We start from the raw sequence: 16,017 nt of genomic DNA, 5'->3' as shown, positions 1-16,017 counted from the left end.
GCAGTATCCAATATGGGCAAAATATGTTGATCCAGAAGCAGATTGCACTCAATGCCAACATCTCGTGGGCATTCCAGCAGGCCATCTATATATTAGCGATGTTTACACGATGCCCTATTTCTTTTTCTTCGTCTTATCAACCACGTCAACCCACTGCGATCGCAATCCCCTCCTCACCAGCGCCGTATCAACGGCTTTCCGCTGGTCCCCCTGTACCAGGACCTCCATAACTCCCTTCACGCCACCCGTCGCCTGCGTGACACTCGTGCTACTGGCGCACTTTTTCTGCAGTTCCTCCGCAAGCAGACTAGGCGTGATACCAAAGATCTCCAGGTTCGTAACCTTGGTGACGGTCTTTGTGCCTGTGCGCTTCTCAATTGAGACGAGCGCTTTGGGTGTTGCGCCGGCTTTGGCCTTGACGTCCGCAAGAGTTTGGCCTGGTTTCAAGATGGCGTAGTGCGGTTGCAGGAAGGAGGAATCTTCCACGATGCGTTTCAAGAGACCGTCACGGGTGATTTTGCCGCGCGCGAGTGTGCCCTTGTCTTCGGTGGATGACGAGGTGAATATAGTGGTGGCGAGAAACGGGTTGAGGGTGATGATGCGTCGGTTTTCTTGCGAGATAAGGGGCGGATCTTGCGACTGTAGGTACTGATCCAGGTGGGTTGAGACATCGGAATACTTGTAGTAGTTTTTTGGGTTCCCCGCCCCGAGAGACGGGAAAATGGTCGGGGTCAGTTTGCTTGTTGGTCTGTATAGACTCAGGACGGTAAGTGACTGTCCTACCGACGGGTCGTCACCATTTGCGCCACTTGATTTCTTGTCCTCGGAGGGCTTGGCCTTCCCGGCATTCTCAACTGCATTGCGTGACGGTAGCTTGTATGGCACAAACCGTTCCACCCGGTGGTCGTCAAAGTCAACATCCAGTATGACGGTTTCCTGTCCGCTGCGGTCTTTTGCCTTCACCAACTGCATCTTGTCCAGATGTTTGATGAACTTCTTGACGTTTTTCCAGCTTGTCTTCTTAACGTTATAAAACTGAGCTTGCTGTGCCGAGTAAACAGGGAGATAAGGGGTGATGAAGTTTGATATCAACGCTGAGGGTGTAATCGGGAGTGACAAGCCGTGGTTTGGTGTCGATGGATTGTCGCTCTTGAGCTTGTAGAGGGCGTAGATAAAAGAATTTATAAATGCGTCGTCGATTTCTGGAGGCTATTAACGGCGTGTGCAACTCCCTACGATATTCAACATACCTTTCGTTGAGGGCTCCCTTTCCTCGGCAACGGGCTCTTCCCCTGGGGCCGCCTGTTCATTTGAAGATTCGCCCACGGTGTTTGCAGCGGGAGCCTCCTCTTGGTCTATGAGCGTGAGTTCTTTAACGCCCTCCTCCACTCCATCGGCTTCTTCATCCCAGCCCTGTAAGTACTCTGGGGCGGGACAACCGGGGCGAGGTGAAGAGCTCCAAGCCCACAGCTCGTCCCCTTCCCAATGCAGGCCACGAACCGCATGGCCCTTGGTACCCTGTACCTCTCCCAATGCCGAGACATCGATCTCACAAACACCCACGAATAAGGGCACAGTGTGTCGATCCACGCTTGCCACAGCGACTACCGCGCCCTTGACTGCGCGTTGCGGGAACGGCGGCTCGTTGGCCAGACCGGGCGTCATCAAGTCCGCGCCGCCATGCAGCTTTCGCATCACCATCTCCGGAGTATAGAGCAGCGGGATAATGTTGGGGTTATGCCATAATGTGTAGACCGTAGGATACAGGCGCCTGTCCGCCCCGGGGCCGTGTTCTAGCTTGAACCAGAGCACCCGGTCTTCGCCGTGGTGGGCGCCAACATAGACAATGCCCTGGACCTCCTTGAGGTCCCGGCCCGCGGTTGTTGTGAATCGTGCGGTCTGCGAGTTATCGGGGAGGAGGGCATTGCGGATTGTGGAGAGGTTCGATGAGGGGCCCGATGCAGCTGAATCACTTGCGTCGCCGGACGGGGTTGTGGGCACGGAGATGTGGTAGTCGCTGATGATCTGGTCGGCGATCTTCCTCCTGTCTGACGATCGCAAGGGTGCTAGGTTTTTGATCTGGTTGTTGCTGTTGTCAGTCTTCCTCGTGTCATGGAGGGGCAGGTGCGGGGACGGCAAAGAGCTCTGCGCACCGTCGGCTTCTTCTTGAACATGGTCGCGGACGAGTTAGATTGTTCCTGGGCTCGTCCTATTCGGAGAAGGATAAGAGGAGCTTAGGAGAGAAAGGTGGGAGGAATAATAATCGTGGTGGGAAGTTGTAGGTGGAAAGATAGAAAAGAGCGGTGGTTGCGTCTCCACAATAGAACAAGCTTAGTACATACAAAGTGGGAAGAATGATGATTGCAGCCATAAATCCAGCAGTCACAGAGAACTAGTTATATCCATCATCATCCTAGTCATCCCCATAGTCATCGTAGTGGTAGTTACCGTGCCCGGGCGTGTCAAAATCGGGCCCAGCATCGTTTTCGTAGTAGAAGTCGCTGTCGGAGTTGCACCTGTGCGACAGATGCGAATTCTAGCCGCTCGGATCGTAGTATGACGCCTGGCTACTTTAGCTATCATACTCTTCCCTGGTGTCATCGTCGTGGTCATGCTGGTGCTCATCTTGCTGTGGATCATGCAGTTGTTGATCCCCCACGCTCTCTTGCACCGCAGACGATCGAGACAGCTCTTGTTCAGCATATTCCTGCGCATCCTTTTACGAAGGGCACCCCGGAAGGCCTTGGCTTCCTCGTAGTCGTCAAGGTTCTGAGCTTCAGCCCGTAAGCGATCATGAAGTCCATCGTGTTGGCGAAGCCCATCGCCTCTCAACCCGACCGGTCGTTCGGGTGCTTGTAGGGGTCGTCGTCCGAAGAATCTGGCTGTGGGGGGAACATGGACACAGAGGTGGTTGTCGTGGATGTTGAGAGGCGTACTGGGTTTCTGGCGGAGGGAAGAGCCGTTCTATATCCATGATACTGTACTGTAAGACGGTTCAACCATTTCTGTAAATTTGGTAATTCTCTCAAGAAAAGAGAAAAAGAGGAGAGAATCAGAAAGCAAGTTCGTTAAACATGTCAAGGCAGAGACTGACGCTGTGCGAACCAAGGCGTCGCGCAGCCTTGGGTGCTAGTATATCAACATCCCAACAGAAGAAACATGGAAAAAGAAACGAGGCGTTAAAACAAAGGTCTACAGGTTCATTAGATGCGAGTTCTTTTCAAGAATATGATTGGGGGTGAACAAGAATGAGAATTGCACTTACAGTCACGTTAGCATATTCCCAGGAAATGCCATTCGGAAACTCACGCCATGATCCAGAACTTTCAACAACCACGTCCATAGCAGCCTCGTAGGGGGGAATATGTTGCTAGTATAGAACCCATTGTTGTACACATCCCCTGTTCCCAATTTCAATGATGCTTTGCTCCTTCTGAAACCCCTCTTGGAATCTTGTCCTGGGTTGATGAAAAGTTCTGCGAGCTTGTGGCCCCGGCTAGCTGTGGTGACCCTGAAGAGGACCACTTCATTCTTATTCAAGTATCTCTCTACTATTTTAAAGTTTACATAATGGCGTCTATGCTTCCGTATTATAAGAATGCTGAGCTTACCCAGTGCTCCATGACACAAGAAAGCAAGTCAAGGTCCCTCTTGCATACACGTCGTTTCTCTAGGATCCTCGACATGGAAATCAACTCTCTGCTCATGAAACTGGACATCTTACTTTTTACAACGGTATTTTAATACTTTTCTGTCCAAAAGAAAATTGATGCAAGAGCACATGTGGTCCTGACAGGGTATGATGAAGGAGGACACTTTGCTGCGCTAGAATGCTCGGAAGTTATTTTTGCTAGATAACTTCCGGGCATTCTAGCAAGATTGCCGCACAATTCTTCTAGGAGTTTGGAATTAGCCGAACCTAGCCACCTGGTTTAATCTTATTAAAGGCAATTGAGTTGCTCCCTAAATTCTGGGAGCAGATGCGAGGCTGTAAATGTTAGTGAAGTGTCTGAAGTGCCCATCAGCGAAGTGATGTTGACAATAGGAGCACTCATAATGAGTACTCCTTTCGAGTCTCAATTTTCCCCCTTTTTTTATTATTATTATTGGTGTTGTCTGTTATTTGATGGATTGTAAAATTTGGCCCACAATACTAATCCTTTCAGCTAGCTTCCCCATGTCGCCATTTACTTACCTCTTCCGACGGGGTATCTTCTTATCAACTTCCCCCTTCAAATTTTTCATCAGCCGCCGCCTGAATTATTAGATTCAATTCTGATTATTAGTCTTCCGTATATCTAGCTCGCTCGATAGATAGTCCCTTGTCGATGTAAGGCTGGTTATCGGGCAATTCAATCCTCCTGGTCTCTACGTGGAACACAAATCAACTATTAGTACTAATGTGGAAAAAACGATGATTTTTTTAAAGCGCGTGAAAATAAATGCACGCTACTGTCAGGGGGATCCGAGCTAGCGATTAATTAGGCTTAAGCTTGCTGTCCGGCCTGTAATATTAGGTGGCTATGGAGAATTAAAATTAACTAAGCGCTAAGACACGAAAATAAAAAAATTCTCCACGTGTAACCCGTGCACATCAAACGTCTGGCCAACGGTTCTGTTGGTCAGCTAAGCGAGTCCCAGGGACTCGGGCGCTGTAGAACTGACCAGGCCTGTTACAATTGGTCCGCTATCGAGCTCGCCCATGGATAGGGGCGGCCAACGTCTAGAAGTGGTCTAGAAAGGCTCCGCCTAGGCTCCATGATTAGGGTACCCCAGGAACCAATCAATCGATCATGCGATTCAGTAAATAAAATTTTCTACCAGGGGCGAGAGAGCTCTTTTATCACTGTTCTTCACTCGGGTTTGCTTTTTGTTTCCTGGAGTAACACTGCATACAGATATGTCTTCTTCAACAACTCAGACGGTAGAGCCGGTGGTCTGCCACTTGAAGGCCGAAGTCGAGGTATTTCTTTCTCATGTTCCTTCAATGCAACAAGTTCCGATTATGCTGACACCCCGCGAAGGCGAAAGATGTCACGTATGGGTTCTTGAGATCAAAAATCCCGGCGCATTGCTTTGAGCGTTCCGCCCTCAAAGCATTTGCATACCTGTTCCGCGACATTGTCTATGCATCTGCACTTGTGTGGCTCGCCCTGCATATTGATCATCTGCCCTCGCCAACGCTCCGGGTCGGAGCTTGGATCCTTTATACCTTTCTCCAAGGCTGCGTTGGGACCGGAATGTGGATCATCGGTCACGAATGTGGACACGGCGCCTTCTCTAAATTCCCGTTGCTCAATGATGTTGTTGGATGGGCTATCCATTCGGCTCTCATGGTCCCCTACTTCTCGTGGAAGATCACCCATGCTCGTCACCACCGGTACCATGCCCACATTGACAAAGATGTGGTCTTTGTTCCTCCGACTGAAGCTGAGATTGAGAACCAGCAGCCCACCCTCTACACCAAATTCGTGGAGCTGGTTGAAGAAACGCCTCTCTATCATGCTGTGACGTTACTCGGCCATCAGCTGTTCGGATGGCAATTATACATGTTGTTCAACGTCAGCGCCGGAAATAAGAGTCTGCCGCCCAAAGACTCCGGCGTTCGGATGTTTCGGAACAGTCATGTTGATCCCTTTGGCTCCTTGTTCAAAGATTCGCAAGCGCATCTAGTGGCGATTACTGACCTGGGCCTTCTGCTTGTGGGAGGTGCGCTGTACTACCTGGCGACACAGATCGGCGCATGGAAGGTTGCGCTGCTCTACATTGTGCCCTACCTCTGGGTCCACCAGTGGCTAGGTAAAATCTCTCGTTCAAACTGTACAGTCTTGCAACTCTAACCTTTCTCAAACAGTCGCCATCACCTACCTGCATCATACTCATCCCACCGTCCCACACTACGATGAGAAGGCCTGGACCTTTGTCAAAGGCGCCCTTTGCACGGTCGATCGACGATTTGGCTTTATCGGCCGCCACTTCTTCCACGAAATTATCGACTATCACGTTATCCACCACCTGTTCCCCCGGATTCCTTTCTACCATGCGGAGGAGGCAACGGAAGCAATCGTGCCTTTCCTTGGAGATCAGTATCGTCTTGATCAGGGATTCTATCTGAAGTCTCTGGTCGACACATTCGGTACCTGCAAGGTCAAGCATAATCCTGATTCGGAGGGGGCCTTGCATTGGAAACTGGAGCAAAGTGCAAGCAAAAAGCAAAGCTAGGCAATTGTCAGACTTGCCTGATTTTCTTTTCTTTTTGTTTCTCGGTGGTTTTCTCTTTGTGAATACATAAATAGAGATTTAGAGACTACATAGACAGATAGACTAGGGGTTTTGGTACGTGGCTACGAATAAACAATACCCGATCTCGGACATACTCCCGAACCCCCACGGGGATCCTCCGTTTCACCTCTTCATCTCCTCCTCACACACTCTCTCTCTCTCTCATAACCACCACACTCAGTATGCCCGTCTACCACATCGGTAAAAGCAGCTCTCTTGTCCTATAAATTGCGGTAGATTGACCACTTGACCAGTCCTCTTCCGCCTCAAACCCGGCGTGACCCCGGCCCAGTTATCGACCTGGTCGCAGATTACCCAGGCGATGGTGGGGAAGATTCCTGGTGAGTGTAACTATAGTCACGTCCCAGTAGTCAACAAAAAGTCATTCACTAATAGAAGAAAATAATAGGGCTCACTTCCATCAAGACCGGACAACCGTTGCCCATCTCCGTACCCCGCGCCAAGGGATTTGATATGGGCCTCGTGGCTATTTTGGAGACGCCGGAACACGTTGCTACCTATGCCACGCACCCGGCTCATCTCGAGTCAGTTTTCATCTGCTTGTGGACGTGTACTGTTACTGACTACTTTTCTGTAGAGTCCATAAGATGCGGGAGGAGCTGTGCGAGGATACTTTGGCGTATGATCTGGAGTTCTAATGTATACGTACTCTTACACACTTATCTTTCAGACACGGGAAGAAGCTTGAACAGTCCAACAATTCCATTGATGGAAAGAAAAGAAGTAGACCACGAGAAGGGCCACTGCATACCCCCCATCTTGGGGCAGAAGAAAGGTAAAATGGGGACATGATACCGGATCCAGTCAAAGAAGAAAAATCAATCAATCAGCCATCGCTTCCAAGGCTATAGATACGCGGTCAAATTTTCCCCAGATTATAAGCAGACAAATCGCGCGAATGCTTCTTATCCGTGATGAGCCATTTCACCGTCTCGCGCATCATAGTTAAGAACTGTTCGGCGCTCAGCGAGTTGAGGAACGACATCCACTCTTGGTTGATTTTGGTATTGTCAAATTCATTGCCATTGCCAGCGCCGGACGGAGAGCTAGACCCAGAGTTTGAGCTTGAGTTTGAGCCGGAGCCATTGGACTCAGAGGAGGAACTCGAGCTCGAGTCAGAGGAGCTTGAGCTCGAGCTGGAACTGGAACTGGAACTGGAGCTAGAGCTCGAATCTGAACCAGAGCCAGTTCCTGATTCAGAGCCGGCGCCGTATTCAGAGCCAGAGCCAGAGCCAGGTCCTCCAGAAGTAGGGCCAGCACCTGTAGGCCCATCGCCGCCAGCAGGAGGAGTGGGCTGATGAGTCGAGGCTCCGCTCGCAGAATGTTCAGGGCCGCCGGGGTTAGGGCCAGCCAGGGAAGTGGATGCAACAGGGGTTCCTGGGGTACGGCTGGAAGAGGGACGCGATGACGGAACCAGCGGGGTGCTTCGGATAGGAGTGGGGCGAATCAAAGGAGTGCTGGTTGACGGTGAAGGAGTGACAGATCCCACGGCTGGGGAGGAGGTTCCTGGCGCCGGAATGGTGGCAGAGGCAGCAGGAGTTGAAGTTGCAGTTGCCGTTGCAGAGACAGAGGCTGCCGTCGTAGTAGTAGTCGCACCGCCGGCAGATGCAGTATACAGCGCCGGGCCGGGGATAACGTACGTGCTCAGAGACTGCCAGATGTCGACTAGGATGCCCGGATCGGTGTCCTTGTAGAGCTCAGTGCCCAATGTACCGCTGGGCGAGTCACTGCCGCCGCCGGTGACCTTGAGGTTCAGACATTGAGGATAGTTCTGAGCGCCGTTCTTGCTCTCTGCCGAGTGCAAGGCAATGATCTCATGGCGCAGGACGTAGTTGCCGGCCTCGATGCTGCTGGGGATCGTGACGGTGCGGCTGTTGTTATTGGCAATGAGATTGTCTGTGGCCCATGTACCCGGTACAGGGTCGTCAGTGATCAATCCGCCCTGGTCGATCTTGAAGAACTCGAGCTTCGTCTTATCGACTGATGCGCAGTCGCCGTTGCAATTGGCCATGTAGGTAATGACCGGGCCGTGGTGGTCGGATGGCCAGTCGGTCCACTGCAGCTCAACCGTGCCTCCGGCTGTGACCGGGGCTTCCAAAGCACCAGGCAGTGCATTTTTGTGGCAGATGATGTTTGGGTTAGAGTACTCGGTGCCGTTGATGTAGCCGTCGTCAAGCTCATCCTCGGACCACGCAATGACCTTGGGCGGGTCGTTCTCGTAAGGGTACAGGTCGATGAGATATCCGCCATAGTATGTGCCGTCCACCACAGCACCAGTCACGTAGCCATGGCCGGCAACAAGGGCGGCCGAGCCGAGGAGGATTCCAGCAAGTCTGGAAACAGACATTATCACGAACGCACAGCGTTGTTTCGGAAATGAATGACAAAAGGGAGACTTCAGTCAATGAAGTTCACCCTAAGAAGAGAATGGAAGAAGGTACTGGACCTTGAAGAGAAAAAGAATGGAATGCAAGAGACTGGTGGTGTTGAGATGCTGAGGCCACTCGACTCGGCCTTTATATACCTCCTCTTGATCGGCTATCCTCACTCGCCATGAGGCGACAATCCATGGGGACTGCGATGTATCACCACCATGGGTGTTTGACATCTGCCGCGATAGGTGGGGGAAGTCTGCGGAGGTGTGAGATAGATGAGACCAGCCGTATCCCAAACCGCCCGGTGCCTGACTAGAGTCAATTAGGCTCACTCAAATATAGGGCCTGTCGATCTTGGCGGCTGGCTGTGACATTCACGGTTTCAGCTCCTTTGGGGCCTCCATGCCGAGCTGCTGAAGCTCCTGTTCCTCCGGGTAAATTCGATTATTAGTGTAGGCGTGGATCCAAACAGGTCATATTCTTCCAAATAGTCGAGACGATGTGTCGGACCATCAGGAGCACTTGGTGATGAAATCCTATCCGGAGTACTTAGTGATGCCATACTAACTATTAGTTAGCTAGTCATCGTGAACAGATAACTAACCCCCATTCATCGGATTATTTCCCCAACGGTCTTCCAGTTAGGACTGTCGAAGGAGGTCGTACAACGTGACCGCTCACCCACGATGGCGTCCTCTCGGATCGATTCTCAGCAGGCGGTGATAGGACCTGCGGCGGTACAGGCCAGACCGTCTTTTCCCGTGTGCTGCCTCAGGTGTCGACCAGGGAATTCTTTCACCGAATCAACTCACCGTTGATTGGGTTATGGATGCTGTGATTATTGATTTCTCGAACTAACTTAGTTGGCTATCGGGCCCTAACTAACTACGTAACTACTAACTCCCTCACTACCGGATCGTCGCCCACACAGTGTGAGCGCCCCGGGTCCACTTCTGCCAGGCAGGGCCTTTCCGTTCCGTTTCTGCCGCTCACCTCAACACTTCCTTCCTCTACTGTCAGCATCTCTCACACTCCCTTCGGCCTACCATCACTATCGCATCGTCCCCTCCCAATCACCGGTCATGGTCGCTGGAGGCCGGCTTTACTCCTGACTGCGTGAGACCCGACCATTCTCCTGTGACCTGCCGACCTCCTGAGCCCGTCTCCGTCTTCAACTTCAACCACACGCGACCGGCCCACTGTCTGTCGTCTGTCGTCCCTCGTCCCTCTCCCCCAAACAACAGAACGTTGTGAGGGTGGTGAGTCGCGTCCCACGCCCCCCCCGTGGTTCTTGCAACACAAGGCGGCACGAAGAATGGGATTGACGGAGGCACCCTCTTCGCCCGCATTCCCCTCCCTCGACCCGATTATCGTCGACGACGAGATGGAGTCCACCTTCCGCGACGCCGACATGGAATTCCTCGACCCGGCCACATTGGAAATGTCAGTTGGGAACGCCGGGGGCGACTTTGACGACCTCTTCGCGGGAACCCCTAATTCTCGCACAAGTGGCACCACGGAGTCATCCAAAGCCTACCAAGATCAAAACCCCCTGAGGAAGCCACCGCTCCTCTCTGCCGATTCACCCGCCGAATCCCCAGAGAATTCCAGCCGAAGCTCGTCGTCAGAGTCGCCACGGAACCATCTTCGACATGCCTCGATCGCTTCGACCAACTCCGTTGCTCATAGTGACAACCCGCTCGCCTCGAATGGGTTTCCACCGGAGGACTGGATGCACCCGGAACTATCATCGGTTAAAGAAGAGCCGTTATTCGGTGTGGACTCGTCTTTTCCGGGTGGTTTCTCAACAGATCTGGAATTCAGCAACAAGGCGATGGACGCGGCCTTTGATTTCGAGAGCGCGGCAAGCAGCCCTAGTCCGTTGAAGACAGAGAATGCGCCACAGCCAAAGGGTCAGAAAAGACCCAAATCACAGATCTGGAGTCCGGGTTCTTCAGCAGCGCAGCCGTCAGCGGAAGCTGCGGCGGCATCCTCGGTGAGTCACCTCAACGTTTGGAGTTTCAGCTGGTCTAATTACAATCCTTTCCCTCAGATCCCCACGGCGATGTCTCCATTTTACCCCTTTGGATACAAGGAACAGTCTCCCTTTTCAAACGGAATCCCCAACGATGCCCCGCAATGGGATGGGCAGTCCCCTTCTTCGCTTCTGGAGGAAAGTTTTGGGGGTATCAACGTGAACGGCCAAACCTCCCTCAATGCCTCCGTATCTCCCAACATGAATTTTGGTTCGCCCCCATCGTTTCCATTCCCGGCTACCTTCGCCCCCTCGCCGGCCCAAGTCCCGATGAACGCCTCCAACTCGGTGCAACCCGTCCTCACAGTCCATCCGACATCCCTCAAGTCGCGTGTCGAGACCCAGATTCCGATTCGCCTCACTCTTTCCCCATTGCCAGCGGGTGTGAAGAAACTACGCCTGCCCTCGCACACCATATCCAAACTCAAATTCCTTGCTCCTCCCACCGAAACTAGCCCCGACACTCTTCAGTTAACTACCAGCCTTGTGTGTACCAGCGCCATGCAAGACCACGACAAGTTGAAACGGGCATTTGCACGGACAAGAGGCGAACGCCGGCGACCTTCGGGGGAGGAAGATCGAACAATGGACGGTGGTGATGTGAAGATCTGTCCCGGATGCATACAGCGAGAGCGGAAACGCGCCTCTCGGAAGAAGCAACGGAAACCCGAGGAAGATGAGCTGTTCCAAAAGGACGAAGATAAGAGAGTCATTGTGTTCAACACCAACGAGATCAAGGAGTGGATCGAGCCTTCTAAAAATGCGACTGCTGGCTATGGAGAGATGGCGCCGCCAGGATCGATGCAGGTAGAGCTACCAATGCGGATTGCGTGCTATTGCCGGCATCAAAATGAGAAACTTGGGTTCCAGGTTATTTTCACACTGAAAGATCATATCGGAAACGTGGTCGCTCAGGCAATTACCAACTCCATCATGATCACGGACGACCACAAAACACAGGCTCCCGCTGTCCCCCAACCAACGGGCCCTTCACCCTCTTTGCCGGATGGCACACAGTTACCCGGTGTCGGGGTCTTCCCATCCGAGTCTCAGTCACCGACTGATCTTCAAGGGCTTCAGCAACGATTCAATTCGCAGTATCAGCTCACGCCCAGCTCGTTTGCTCCAGGCCAAGGCTCAGTAAATGGCGGATCCTCGATCTCACAGACTCCACGAAACCTTTCTCGACAGGCATCCCCAATTGAATCCACGGGTCCCCAGAGCAAACGACGCAAGCATAGTAGTTCTGGGAGACTACCATCAGAATTGACCATGACACGGCTTGAGACACCTCAGTCATCGTCATCGGCAATTAACAACGCTGCACAGCTTGCTGCTAGTCGTGGATACGCTTCACCTACCGAGCGGCCGTTCGTAACACCTTCCTCCATGTCCGGTCAATACGGGAACGGCCCCCCGACTCCGAACCAAAGCCATGACAACAACCCATTCTTCAACCCAACGCCTGCTCAACGGCAGAGTTTGGATAGCCTGGCTCAGCAACCAATGGTGTCAGCGCCTAACTCGGCTCATCCCAGCCGCCCTGGAACGCCCGGCGGTTCAGCTCGGAACAGTTTCCAAGACCAGAATCTTGCTCTTGCGCTTGGTGCCAATTCCTCGAACCAAGCCTGGCCGCCCCTCAACAATGCTGCTAACCGGTTGCCTTCGGTGATCCACAAACTGGTGCCCGCCGAGGGCTCAATCACCGGTGGGACGGAGGTCACGTTGCTGGGTAGTGGTTTCTATCCGGGCATGGAGGTTGTCTTCGGTGACACACTCGCAACAACCACCACGTTCTGGGGTGACAAGTGCCTCAACTGCTTAACCCCTCCCGCGCTTCAGCCGGGGTGCGTGTCTGTTGTTTTCAAGCACGAACATCCGACTTTTGGACAGGTCCAGCAACCTCAACCTCTCATGCCAAAGCAGCAGCTGTTCTTCCGATATGTGGACGATCGTGAGCTTCAAATGTATCGTCTAGCACTCAACATCCTCGGGCAAAAATTGGGCAGCCAAGCAGATGCGTTCCAAACGGCTCAACAGATCATGGGAAGCGATCCCAATGCCTTCTTCAATATGCAGAAAGATATGCAAAACGGTGGCTCTGGTGGAGGCAACCAACGGCAAGTCCCGGGACTGGAGTCTCAGGGCAAGCTGAGCGACTTGGACTCCAAGATGCTCACCTATCTCGAGTTTATCGATTTGGATGACAGCCCCCGTCCACCACGTTACAATTCTCGCAGCGCAACTGGCCAGGGTCTCCTTCACTTCGCAGCTTCGCTGGGACTCACCCGGTTCGTTGCCGGGCTCCTGGCCCGAGGTGCCAACCCCGATGTGCAAGACAATACGGGCAACTCGCCAATGCACCTGGCAGCTCTTAATGGCCATGCGCACATTGTTCACCGTTTGCGTCTCGCGGGTGCCAATGCCAATTCCCGCAGTATTCGGGGCTTTACTCCTGCGGACCTGGCGACATCTCTTCCAGCTCACCAGGCGGCCTTGCTTCCATCTCGCCACTACCGATCTCGCAGCGTTGGGTCCCTCACCTCGCGCCGGCGACACAGCAGCTCGGCATCCCTTAACTCACTCTGGGAATCCTCCTCGGCATCCGGCTCTCTTGGCCATGCCGTGGATGATTCGGAGGAGTTAGATGAGGATACTGATGAGATCAGCGACGACTCTGAGCCCAACGGTCTTTATTTCAGCGCATCACGGCGCTCGAGCATGCATCATCAGGAAGCTAGGTCACCTATAGTGGGCGTCAATGAACAGCCTGCAGTTCCGGGAGACGCTCGTGGTTTCTCTCCACCAGCAGCCCTTATCGCATGGCGTAATCAGCTGGCTGCGCAGATCAATCAGTTCCAGCAGAGCGTGTCCAACGCTTTCCCCAACCTTCCTCACCTGCCTGCGCTGCCACCCATGCCAGCCATGCCGGCCATGCCGGATTATCAGGCAAACCAGATGATGCGACGCATCACTAATCTTGTTCCTCACCGGCCTGCCGCCCGGGATGGCTGGTGGGATTATCTGAAGGGCAACACCTCGCCGAGCGGTACCCTGCCACCGTCTTACGATGAGCTGTATCCCCACCAGGAGGACAAGGAGGATGAGGGAGTCGGAATGAAGAAATCTGCTCTTCTACACGCGGCCACTGAGGCCGCATTGTATCAGCACTTTGAAACTCAAAGCAGTGCCGCGGAAGCTTCTGCATCGACATCCATCGCCACACAGGTCCGAGCAGAGATGGATGATCTCAAGGACATCACCATCGGACGGAAAGTCATTTCACGCGAGCAGCAGAAGCATCTCCGCGCACAACAGGCCCGCCGAATGAAGGGCCTGGCCAGCGACCGGAATCTGTACTTCATTTGGGTATGTGACCATTCTCTTTAATCACAGAGTTTCTCCGTTGACTAACCCTTTCAAATTAGATTCCACTACTGCTTCTGGTCGTTTGTGCTTGGGGTCGGAACTATCTACCTGCTATTTGGCAAGGCGTCTCGGACGGCTTCGAGTTCGTAAAGACTCGGTACACACCGCGGTCTATAGGCGTCGGCATTTAGGTTATCTTTCTATCATTTATTTCTTTCTTTCGCTTCTTCCCGGTCATCTGGCTGCGGCGTTCTGGCTGAGCGACTTGAGTTTCACTGACCAAACTTGATTGTTTGTTGTTTCTTTTCCTGTTATGTGGTACGACTGTACATGGAGGACTGTTTTACTGCGATTATCTTGTACGGATTTAGGACGAATGAAGACATTGTCAAAGAGGAGACAGATCCTGCTGAAATAGGGACGATGGTATTGCACGTCTATATAATTCACCTCGTCACAATGGTCAGAGCCAAAGGACGAATCGGAGAGTGGAAGAAGCGGAAGCGGAAGCGGAAAGAGCACACTGCTCTCCGTTATTCTACGCCTTCTGGATCCTGTCACTGGCACCGTTGTTGTTGATGGTGTGGACCTTCTGCGTGTTCCTCACCAAGTACTCTGAGAAGTTCTTTTTGCAATTCCCGAAGATGCCTTTTCGCTTCAGCGTTCGGATCGGTATAAGCTCGATCCATATGGACGGCTTACTGACGATCAGATTATTAACGCCCTTGCACACTTAAAGTTATGGTCGTGTCCTAGAAAAGAATAGTTGCCTCAATGCAATATTTACCACGGATCTCTTGTCCGAGGTCAGACGCAACTTTTCGGTCTAGCTCTGTTCTCAGAAACGAATCGCTCAGTGAAGCTGGGCGAAGCGGGTTACTCTCGCTGATGAAGCAACCAGGAATCTAGACATTGCTGCTCTAAGGCATGTCCAGGGTCACACATCGTCTGGGGACAATTTTGGATAGTGATCGGATCGCTAGGGCTGGTTGGGTTTGATACTTCGACCGCGCTTCTCTCCCGCGATTCAACCTTTTACCGTCTGTACAAGACTCGGGAAGATGTGATTTTGGAAGGTTCACGTTGAAGCTTATTATAGATATACAAAGAATTGATTTTCCTTGCGATGTCTGTTAAAATACACAAGATTTCGTCAATGTCATACTGTTTCCTTCTCGCGCTTTCGCCTTTCGTTCGCTGATAACTCTGAAGGTTTAATCTATCTTAACGAAACAGGTCCCTATGTGTCCGGCCTTCTGCCACAATCAATCTCCCTTCCCTGGCTCTGTCAAAATCAGTCCCGCACACAAACACTCCATACCAAGGAAGTCAAGAACGAGCAGGGGAACACTTACACCGATCCGACTAAAGATTCATTTCTTTCCCATCTTCTCCTTCGTGAACCCCTCGCTACCAACTAGCGTTCCTGCTTTGCTGATAGCTGACTCCGCCGACTCTGTCTTATAACACTTTAAATCTGCTTCATTCTCCGAAACTCGTGGTTGACGAAGTTGCTGGACCTGTCGTTTGATGTATTTCCACGCATCTGCCGCAAGCTGAATATCGCTGCGTGGGAGGGAACCGAGAGGTGCGGTGGGAGGTCGCTGGATGGTGTAGGGCGCCATTATTTTATTGTCGTATATTCCTGATTGCACGAGAGCGCCAGGTAATAGATATTCGGTACTTATTCAAGTAAATATCAAGTCAGAGTAAGATGAGAGCGTAGGATAGTAATCACAATCCCCGGTTGGAAAAATATGGATTGATATAGAATCCCCCGATCACGAAGAAATTGTTCATTGCTTATATATACGCAAGGGCGCGCCCTACTACTCGGGGTCCAAATCCGGATTGAATAGCTTCACTCCGACTCCGACAGACACTTGTTTGTCAGCTAGGCATTGCGGTGGGGGCCCGAACCCTAGTAGCGTGACA

General features: G+C 52.3%; 6 protein-coding genes across 6 annotated transcripts; 3 read left to right on the top strand and 3 right to left on the bottom strand.

Moving 5' to 3' along the window:
- Positions 1-114: 114 nt before the first annotated feature.
- Positions 115-2,174, bottom strand: N7510_004073 (putative RNA binding protein Ligatin/Tma64; the record flags this gene model as incomplete). Its single annotated transcript, XM_056975999.1, has 3 exons — positions 115-1,202; positions 1,251-2,079; positions 2,154-2,174. 3 exons carry the CDS (start codon positions 2,172-2,174, stop codon positions 115-117), a joined length of 1,938 nt encoding a protein of 645 aa, XP_056835955.1.
- Positions 2,175-2,556: 382 nt separating this feature from the next.
- N7510_004072 (uncharacterized protein) lies at positions 2,557-2,787 on the top strand (the record flags this gene model as incomplete). Its single annotated transcript, XM_056975998.1, has 1 exon — positions 2,557-2,787. One exon carries the CDS (start codon positions 2,557-2,559, stop codon positions 2,785-2,787), a length of 231 nt encoding a protein of 76 aa, XP_056835954.1.
- A 2,113-nt stretch (positions 2,788-4,900) lies between these two features.
- Positions 4,901-6,941, top strand: N7510_004071 (Oleate hydroxylase FAH12; the record flags this gene model as incomplete). The annotated part of the gene is made up of 6 exons (XM_056975997.1): positions 4,901-4,963; positions 5,025-5,799; positions 5,855-6,136; positions 6,537-6,623; positions 6,692-6,827; positions 6,881-6,941. 6 exons carry the CDS (start codon positions 4,901-4,903, stop codon positions 6,939-6,941), a joined length of 1,404 nt encoding a protein of 467 aa, XP_056835953.1.
- Positions 6,942-7,162: 221 nt separating this feature from the next.
- Positions 7,163-8,650, bottom strand: N7510_004070 (AA9 family lytic polysaccharide monooxygenase; the record flags this gene model as incomplete). Its single annotated transcript, XM_056975996.1, has 2 exons — positions 7,163-7,293; positions 7,564-8,650. 2 exons carry the CDS (start codon positions 8,648-8,650, stop codon positions 7,163-7,165), a joined length of 1,218 nt encoding a protein of 405 aa, XP_056835952.1.
- A 1,343-nt stretch (positions 8,651-9,993) lies between these two features.
- Positions 9,994-14,273, top strand: N7510_004069 (putative membrane-tethered transcription factor (SPT23); the record flags this gene model as incomplete). The annotated part of the gene is made up of 2 exons (XM_056975995.1): positions 9,994-14,082; positions 14,142-14,273. 2 exons carry the CDS (start codon positions 9,994-9,996, stop codon positions 14,271-14,273), a joined length of 4,221 nt encoding a protein of 1,406 aa, XP_056835951.1.
- Positions 14,274-15,455: 1,182 nt separating this feature from the next.
- N7510_004068 (uncharacterized protein) lies at positions 15,456-15,707 on the bottom strand (the record flags this gene model as incomplete). The annotated part of the gene is made up of 1 exon (XM_056975994.1): positions 15,456-15,707. The coding sequence occupies one exon, from the start codon at positions 15,705-15,707 to the stop codon at positions 15,456-15,458; it is 252 nt and encodes an 83-aa protein (XP_056835950.1).
- Between the last annotated feature and the right edge of the window lie 310 nt (positions 15,708-16,017).

Source organism: Penicillium lagena (assembly GCF_028827675.1).
Source record: "Penicillium lagena strain IBT 129212 chromosome Unknown utg000002l_segment0_segment0, whole genome shotgun sequence".
NCBI classification, from domain to species: domain Eukaryota; kingdom Fungi; phylum Ascomycota; class Eurotiomycetes; order Eurotiales; family Aspergillaceae; genus Penicillium; species Penicillium lagena.
The sequence above is the reverse complement of the archived record's forward strand: the minus strand, read 5'-3'. Positions and strand labels throughout refer to the sequence as shown.